Genomic DNA, 9,631 nt, shown 5'->3' on the forward strand with positions numbered 1-9,631 from the left:
CTATAATAATTATCCTTTCTATCTTATACAAATAATAAGACTGCCATTGAATGTGTGACAAAATTGATCAAGTCTATAGAAATTTTGTGGGAGATAGCAACAGAACGGATAACAAAGTCTATTTGATTAGCTGGGAGAAATTGTGTTCTCTAAGAAGAGTTAAGTGATTTGGAATTTAGATAATCCAAAATAATAAACAATACAAATCTCATGAAATTAGCATAGAATTTAGTGCAAAGTCCATATTTTTTGGGTCAAGCTCATTAGAAAAAAATATAAATGTAGGAGAATAGCATACTCTTCATCAAGAAGTTTCAATTTTATTAAATGTTTGGAAGGATATTGCGCAAGTATAACCCAAATTCAGAGGAAATTTGATATAACAAACCGGTAATAGTGATAACATTCGATTTTAGAAAGATTATTGAATCCCATATGTGAATAAACTTAAAGACTTTGTTTAACCATATATATTGGAGGATGTACTAAACGACATGGTTAGTAAATATGCGACAAATGGCAATTGGATATAGGTAAAATTAGAAAGAATTAAGTCTCTGTCTTTTCATCCTTGAAGACTCCAAAAACAAACATGGGAGATAATTAGGTAGTGTGGCTTCTCAATTCCAATTGTATCTAGCATTAAGTCAGCATACTTCTTCTATGTAAATGCAATTGAAGACTCTAGGGATGATTTATTTTTGAGAATTCGAAAAGTTGAAGTCCTCAGAGACTACGTATTTTTTTTAGCTAGTTACTAATGAAACCTTTTTGACAAATGAGGTTAGATTTCGCAAGCGCACGATCCAAAAGAATATTTGTTCAGTTTGTGGTTCTTTTCGGAATTTTTATTCCATGTTTTTTACGATTGCAAAGTCACAAAAAATATATGGAAGAGCATAGACATTTCATTGACTTCTAGTATATTCTTTTGTCAACCCTTTTTTTTGTTAAAGAATTTATAATCTCAATTTCATTATCAAGGCATTTCTTGACCTTTCTTATTTACTTGCATCATATGCTCTCTTTATTGTTATCGTAACAAGCATATTTTTGAGAGAGACAATGTAGTAGATAAAAATAAGATCCATAATTTGGCTATGCACCGGCTAAAGAGTATAACTCAGTTTTGGGTAAGAAAAAAATTTAGGTGCTTTGCTAAAAATACAAATCCTGTTAGATTCCCCCAAACCCTAGCTACCTTTATTAAACTGAATTCCTATAAATTTGTTACAAAGGACGGTCACTTGTAGAAGTATATTAAGAGACCATGAAAGAAAGTTTTTGGTTTGTTATAGTGTGAATATAGGTGCTATATATATTGATTTTAGTAGAGGTCTGAGGTATTCGGCTAGATTTGAACTTGACTCTAAACTTTAAACACATAAATGTTTGTACGGAAGTAAATTTTAAAATAGAAGTAAGTCCATGGCTTCAAGAAACTATCAAGTTGCACTCTACGTTAGTTTTGACTATTAAAAAACACTATAATAATAGGTTAAGTAATTAGAATATCCATTCTGAGTTCTAAGAAACAAATACTTGTGTAGATAAATTGATATGACAAAATATGAACTTCAATTAAAATATTACTTTTTTATTTTTCTGTGTATTTCTTTAATTTTTTTTGCAGATTTTTTTAAAATTATATTTGTTACGGCTTGGTCCAGGCCATTTGCGGGTCAACCCGACCCACTGATTACCCGACCCGAACGGTCGGGTACGTGCAGCTCACTCAATGACCCGGACATGCGTCCTTGATAGTTCTCCACTACTGTAAGAGAAAGCTTCGAGGAAGGTGAGTCTGTCTTTGGTGGGCCCACCTCTGACACGGTATAAATGGGGAGGGACCTACCCCTTCCCCAAAGTACGTCACATACTACCTTACTCTCTTTTTCGCCTGCACACTCGACTGACTTAGGCGTCGGAATGTCTTTACAGGTGACACCCCTTCCGTATCGAGAACTCGAAACGTCGGCTTCCCTACTTCACCCTCACGATCCGATTCCAGGCTACGCCTCACCCGTTCGTCCGAGGACCATACCAAACAATATTTTTTAAGGTAATTTTTGTCTTTTTTTTACTTTAAGTCCCGTTTTCCATTAAAAAATAATTGAAGTAACATTCTATTGGCTTAAGTTAAAAGTAACAATGAGAAGTTCTCCAATTTTTTATGTTTGCCCATTCATTCTGCACTAATCATACCTTAAAAAGACAATAAAACATTTCCATCTTAAAACTAAAATTTTCATAAAAAAAAACATCCAAAATACATTTTTATTTCCGTTTCTGCTATATTATTTATGTGTTACAAGAACTTATAATCAATAAAAAAAATATGGATCCATTTGATATATCATAATGAATGAAAGGACACGATTTGTATTTAATAAACATATATTATGTCATAAAAATACTTTATATTAAACTAGTATACTATGGGTATGGGGCCACAATGAAAGGATGAAATAAACATACTCCAAAGTCCAAACCAAGTGGCTTGATCAATAATATAGGCATCCACTAATTTGCATGTTTATTACAATGTACTTTATATTGTAATTTGTAAAAGACAGTTTCGTGGAACCTAATTAATTAAGTATGGTTAATTAATCCGTACATAACATATTATTAACAACTTCCTGAAAAATCCAAACTCGCTACGTCTTCCATTAATGGCACATGACATAGCCTAGTGAAGCTTAGAAATTCTCCCAATGGAAGTTGCCACAAGAAACAGCAGGATATGAAAGTGGATACACCCCTAGAAAAACACAATTTATTAACTATGTGTAATATATTATTATTAATAAAAATTTTCAAACATTAGTACTTTTTTATTTGGTCATTCCCATAATTCCAAGTTATTTCTTCCTCTATAAATAGAGTTATTGAGCATTTATATGATTAAATCTAACAAATTTTCAATTGGGGTAGTAGTGTGTGGTACATTATTTTTTGTTGGTGGTGCGTGCTGAAAATGGTTTTTGAATTAGAATCAAACCAAGGCAATGTTGTGATGTCTAGAGAAATTATTGACAAAGTGGTTGAATTAATGTTGCAAATGAAGAAACTTGGTGAAGAAGATCCTAGAAGGGTTATTCATTCATTCAAAGTAGCACTTTCCCTCACATTGGTTTCAGCATTTTACTATGTTAAGCCTCTTTACAATGGTTTTGATTCATCTGCTATGTGGGCTGTTTTCACTGTCATCGTCATCTCAGAATTCTATGTAGGCAAGTCATTTTTTATTATTTTATTTATTTATTTATTTTTGACAAAATATATAGACTAATTCAATATAATGATTAATTGGTGTATTTTTTATAGATTTTTTTTATTATTTTAAATAATAAATCGGACTCTCAGATTTGTGAAATAATAAAATTTATAGAAAAAATATGAAGGTTAGATTTTATAGTACACAAATTAGAGAGTCCGATTTATGTTAAAATAATTTTTTTCACTAAAGTAAATTAGAAGGTTTGATTTGCATATTTTAAATTTTTTTAATAAAATCAGATTTATATATTTAAAAAAATTAAGATAAAAAATAAATCTAATTCTCAGATTTGTATATTAAAAAAATTTTAAAATCACACGTCTAAATATTAGATTTGTGATTTTTACGTAAAAAAAAACACACATCAAATTTTAACATTAGTTAAAAATACCATCGAAATTAACACCAAAAGTAAAAAGCAAAATCTCTATTTGTGTTCAGATATGAATATGAATTGTGTCACAAAAATCTTTTCTTTCTAAAAGTCCCACTAAATGTTAATTATCATTCAAAGACGGTGATATACCAATATTAATTCTACAACTAACAAGAATTTAGAAGTTCTTATATAACATTGCATGGAAAATTTAAAAATCTCATTGGTTTATGTTTTATTTGTTTATTTTTATTTTCAATCTTCTATTTTCAAAATTTTCTAAATGAAAATCAATCATACCCATTATATTTCTTTGTTTTTTTAATATACGAGTAAAATTTTAATTTTGAAACAATAATTTTACCCCCAATTTTCCCCCTATACATTATGGACTTAATTCATAAACAAATTTATGTGTGACATGCAGGAGCAACACTTGGTAAAGGAATAAATAGAGGCATAGCAACATTTTTGGCTGGTGCTCTTGGAGTTGGAACTTATCACTTAATTAATTCAATTTCAATAGGACATGTAGTGGAACAAATACTTATTGGGATCATAACTTTTCTACTAAGTAATCATTTACTTATACTTGTTCAATTAAAATTTATTAGATTGCGTTTGTTTTTTAAGATTCGAACTGAGACTAACGGATTAAGATTATGTATTGTGTTTGTTGATTAAAGAATAAGACTAAAATTTTAATTATAAGATATAAGATTTTAGTTTTTCAGTATTTTTTAAAAGTAGGGACACAAAAAATTAAAATTTTAGAAACAGAAATTAAAATTTCTATAACATTTTTTTAGAAATATTTTTATTTAACTTTATAAATTCTAAATTTGTCTTTTAATTTTTATATTTATTTTAAATTAAACATAATATTGAGATATAACTCAATTTAATATATTTTATACTAAATATAATACAAAAACTTAATTCCATTTCTATCTCTCAATTCTGTCTCCCTCTTAAAAACAACCTTAATTACTTGGTAGGAATTAACCAAATGCATTTTTTTTAAATAATTTCAGCTGCAGTTGTCACATATATGAGATTCTTACCACAATTGAAAGCAAGATATGATTATGGATTGATGGTGTTTATCTTAACATATAGCTTGGTATCTGTATCTAGCTATAGAGATGATGAGATTCTAGACATTGCAGAGAAAAGGGTAATCACAATTCTTGCAGGTGCTTTCATTTCAGTGTTTGTAAGCATTTTTGTGTGGCCTATGTGGGCAGGTGCTGATCTTCATAATCTGGTAGCAAAAAATATTGAAAAACTTGGCAACTTTATAGAAGGTGAGGATAATTTTAAAATAAGTAAGTTTTAGTAAATTTTGGGAATTTTATACATATTTATTAAATATGTGTAAAAATAATCAAAATAAAATTAATTGAGATGGTAATAAGTTGTTTATAACTTAAATAAAAGATTGTGGATTGAAGTTTTTATATGAATTATATATAATGAAAGAGATAGTTTAGAAAATAAAGTTGTATGCACAAACTAGTCTTTTTGATCTTTTAGAATATTAGGTAAAGCAATTTCTAATAAAATAAAATGCAAATTACTTATATATTTTTTTCTAAAACATTAATACGATAGAAGAATTAAATTATCTAAAATTTAAACAGCTAGTAGATTAATTTATTCTTTTATTTATTAAAAACTATTTTTTCTTAAACCAAAATTGTTGATAGTAAGTTTTTCTCATGTCTTGGTCCAATGCAAATGGCAGGTTTTGGAAATGAATATTTTAAAACACAAGAAAGTGGAGAGTCTAATGAATCATCTCTACAAGGATATAAAAGTGTTCTGAATTCAAAGCAGTCGAAGAAAGCTTGGTAAGGAGAAGAAATGCCCAAAAATATGTTCTAAATTTATTATTATAGTTGTCAGAATTAAATTGACAATCGAATCGATTAGATTACTAATAATTAATAAATATAAATTTTAAAAATATAACTTAATTTATATATGTTATACATTAAAAAAAGACAAATGTAATAAAAAACAGTTTAGTTGTGGGAGCCAAATTGCTGCACATACAAGAAAATCTAAGTTTGAACCTAAGAATTTTTTTTGGGTTAATTGTTGACTTATAATTCTGTCTAATTTTCATTGGTTTTAAGTGATTTTCTTTTTTAAACGGTCAAAACATTAAACCAGACTAATTTAAAATTTAGTTCACCAATTTTTTTTTTTTATTGAAGCAACTAATCTAGTTCGATTTTAACAATTATGCTTATTCTCATACAAAAATATATATAAACTTATTAATTAATTTATTTATTACATAATTACATATTTTGCAGGCCAATTTTGCAAGGTGGGAACCTGCCATGGTGCATTTAGATTTCATCATCCTTGGCAACAATATTTGAAGATTGGAATCTTATCAAGAGAATGTGCCTATCATATTGATGCCCTCAATAGCTTCCTCATTTCTTCAAAGGTACTAAATTCTTTGATTAGGTTTTTTATATATAATTTTTTTATACAATTGATTGTGTAGTAATCAATTTAGGTCTAGATATTTCAATTAAAAATATAAAGATAATTTGTTTTGTTTATATTTATGTTAAAACAAATGTGTTTATATTTTTTAATCTACTAAAATACTATGTAAAAAAAAAAACAATCATGCTATATATGTATATTTACATAAAAAATAATTATTAATCAATCATCACATATAAAAAAATATATTTGATATTTCATAATTTTTTTATTTACTGTAATTAAATTTGATTATTTATCTATTGCAGGTTATTTATTTTACTGTGACATATTTAATTATTCTAGTGACCGAGTATTTAGTTAAAAAATATGTGAATTAATATATATAAATATACACAAATATATAGTAAGTTAGTAACTAATTAGATGATTAAAGATTTGTTTGGGCGTCACTCTCCAAAAAAAATTTTTTAAATGATATTTTTTTAAAAGATCTTTTATAAAAATAAAAGTGATTTTATGTTTGGAAATCTAATGTAAAAAGATTTTTTTATTTATCAATTATGTTTGGGTAAAATAAGATAAAAGTATTTTTTTGTTCATTTATTATGTGAAAAATATTTTTTTCAAAGAAAAAATCTTTTAAAAAAAAGATGTAAATTGTAGCTTCTCAAAACAGATGTTTTTTTTCCTAGTACTTTTATTTTTACTATTAAAAATTTACCAAATACACTAAAAAGTAAAAAAAAAATTATTGAAAAATTTTTTTTTTATCGATTTAATGACGCAAAAAAAAACACTAATTTAATATATATGAAGAAGCATTTTTCGGAAAGAAAATAAAAACATAATAATTGATTTTTGCTCAAATAAATAAATTTATTTTTTTTTTTGTTTATTTATGTTTACCTTATTATAGACACCCTTGGAAGTTAGAAGAAAAATACAAGAGCCATGCATGAAAATGAGCAAAGAAACAGGAAAGGCTTTAAAGGAATTAGCAATGTCAATCCAAAACGTGGTTCCACCAACTTCTGCATACTCTCAAATTGCCAAATCTAGGGTTGCTGCTATTAACCTAAAATCCATGGTGAACTCAATTTTGTGGGAAGGAACCAATCTCTTTGAGGTTATTCCTGTTGTGACAGTGGCTTCACTATTACTTGATGTGGTTTGTTGCACTGAAAAGTTGGCTGAGTCAATACAAGAACTATCTACCTTAGCAAAATTTAAGAATAGGGACAATAAAGTTGTAGCTGAAGATTCAAATTCTCCTTATCAAGAGGAAGATCATCCACCATTCGGAGTTGTTTGAGCGTTATTTTCTAAAAAGATATTATTAAAATAATATATTTTAAAAAAAATTTAAAGATATTTTTTAAATAATATTAATAACACTCAAACAAACAGTTACAAACATGTAATTGTGAGAATAATGGACTTCCTCCTCCTCATAATATTAATCATGTTATTATTACAATCAATCAATCTTCCTCAAACTTATCAAATGATGGGAGGCCTTGATTGCTTAGAAGAAAATGAATTAAATTGTAAATTGATTATTGTATTTGGAATAAACTATATTAAATGATAAATGAATTTATTTCATTTTTGAATTTATATTTTTATTCCCCTCTCAATTTTATATATATTACAAAAACTAGCACTTCTTTTGACTATTATTTCCCTCTACAAACTTTTAAATTATAAATATTAAATTTTAGTTTTTTTTTTCAAAAAATAAGACTTAAAAAATATGATATTATTTTTACTTAAATTTTTTATATTCTTATTAATTTTAGTTTTAGATTTTTTAATATTCATTAATATTTAATTACCGGCTAATTTTTAAATTAATATTGGTTCCCAAATTTTTTAATATAAATTAATATTTAATATACCCTTACGCTAAGTACACATAAACATAACAGAAAGGTTTTAGAGAAAACAAAAGAAAAAAGAAGCTGCCCTGCGTTGCGGTTTCACGGTACATTAATGGGGGCGGCGGAGACGGAGTTGTTAACGGCGGCGGAGCAGCCACGAAAGGCACCGCGGCCAGGTAAAGGAGGATACTCAGGTCACGGCCTGAGCGAAGAAGAAGCGCGCGTGCGCGCAATCTCTGAGATCGTGAGTTCCATGGTTGAGCTCTCGCGTAAGGGACAGAACGTCGACCTCAACGCGCTCAAGTCTAGCGCGTGTCGCAAGTATGGCCTCGCACGCGCTCCGAAGCTCGTGGAGATGATTGCTGCACTCCCTGACTCCGAGCGCGATGCGCTCCTCCCTAAGCTTAGGGCGAAACCGGTTCGAACCGCCTCTGGAATCGCGGTGGTGGCGGTTATGTCGAAGCCGCATCGGTGCCCGCACATCGCGACCACCGGAAACATATGCGTTTACTGTCCCGGAGGACCTGACTCGGATTTTGAGTACAGTACTCAGTCTTACACTGGTTATGAACCGACTAGTATGCGTGCAATTCGAGCGAGGTAGGGTTTTCGGTTAAGTTTTCTGACACTCTTTGGTTTTTAGCTGTTGTTTAGTTTCTAATTAGGTGTTTTTTAAGGAGAAAAAAAAATGAAAGGAATGCTGTTGATTTGAGTTAGGTTGAATAGAATGAATGCTGCAAGTAGTGATGATTGTATTTGTAGCTTCGAGATGATTGATAGAATATGTAGTCATGTTTAGGGAAATTTTATATAGAAAGTTAGCTAGTTCTTTGAATCATTCAATAATCAATTGTAAACTGGGGCTGAAAGTTGGAGGCGGTGATAGTACATATTAATGAGGCATCGAATGTTAAATGGAACGGTAGATTTGAGATGGCAAACATTGCGGAATGGACTTTTAAATGAGAATTCTGTTATGTTTTAGTCGTGATGAATGGTGATTATGCTGATAGATTTGTGCTTCATGATCAAGTAAGTGAAATGAAGTTCAAGGATTACAAAATTTCGATCTTGGATACGGGGATTATGAGGGCATAAGATAGTTTTGACTTCCATAAAGGTTTGTGCTTGTTGATAGACTTTTGAGGCAAGGTTAGACAGTGTTTGAAATTGCTGAATGGCAAACTTTGGGGATGAAGAATTTTAATGACATATTGATGCATTCTTTTTTATACCAAAAGGGTTAACATGGATGTCATGCAGTGCACGGATTGTTTTCGTTTTCTTTTAAATATTTCATCAAAGGGCTTAATTTATTTCCATTTTATTCGTGTTCTTTCTTGTGCGTTGATAGATAATTGTAAACATTTTCCCAGTGAATATTTCTCATTCTAACTTTGTGCTTTATGTACCTGCTTGCTACCCTGGATTTAGGTATAACCCATATGTCCAAGCAAGAAGCAGGATAGATCAGCTTAAGCGTTTGGGTCACAGTGTAGACAAGGTTTATACTTGAATTTTTTCCCCTTGAATATCCATAGGGCTGAAATATGGTACTTTACATGTGTGGTTATTTTCCACTCCAGGTTGAGTTCATTTTAATGGGTGGTACTTTCATGT

The 9,631-nt window shown here is 29.2% G+C and overlaps 1 protein-coding gene and 1 pseudogene across 1 annotated transcript in view; both read left to right on the forward strand.

Annotated features, from left to right (window-relative positions):
* The first annotated feature begins 2,951 nt into the window (after positions 1-2,951).
* On the forward strand, positions 2,952-7,443 carry LOC107478983 (aluminum-activated malate transporter 2-like; annotated as a pseudogene).
* A 609-nt stretch (positions 7,444-8,052) lies between these two features.
* The window catches only part of LOC107478984 (elongator complex protein 3), a 3,815-nt gene continuing 2,236 nt past the window's right edge, over positions 8,053-9,631 (forward strand). The window contains exons 1-3 of the mRNA XM_052258270.1: positions 8,053-8,611; positions 9,446-9,515; positions 9,598-9,631. The exon at positions 9,598-9,631 is cut by the window's right edge and continues 121 nt beyond it. Of these exons, the coding sequence (XP_052114230.1) occupies positions 8,124-8,611; positions 9,446-9,515; positions 9,598-9,631 (592 nt within the window). The 5' untranslated portion in view covers positions 8,053-8,123. The remainder of the gene's footprint in view (positions 8,612-9,445; positions 9,516-9,597) is intronic.

This window comes from Arachis duranensis, chromosome 3, assembly GCF_000817695.3.
Source record: "Arachis duranensis cultivar V14167 chromosome 3, aradu.V14167.gnm2.J7QH, whole genome shotgun sequence".
In the NCBI taxonomy this organism is placed as follows: domain Eukaryota; kingdom Viridiplantae; phylum Streptophyta; class Magnoliopsida; order Fabales; family Fabaceae; genus Arachis; species Arachis duranensis.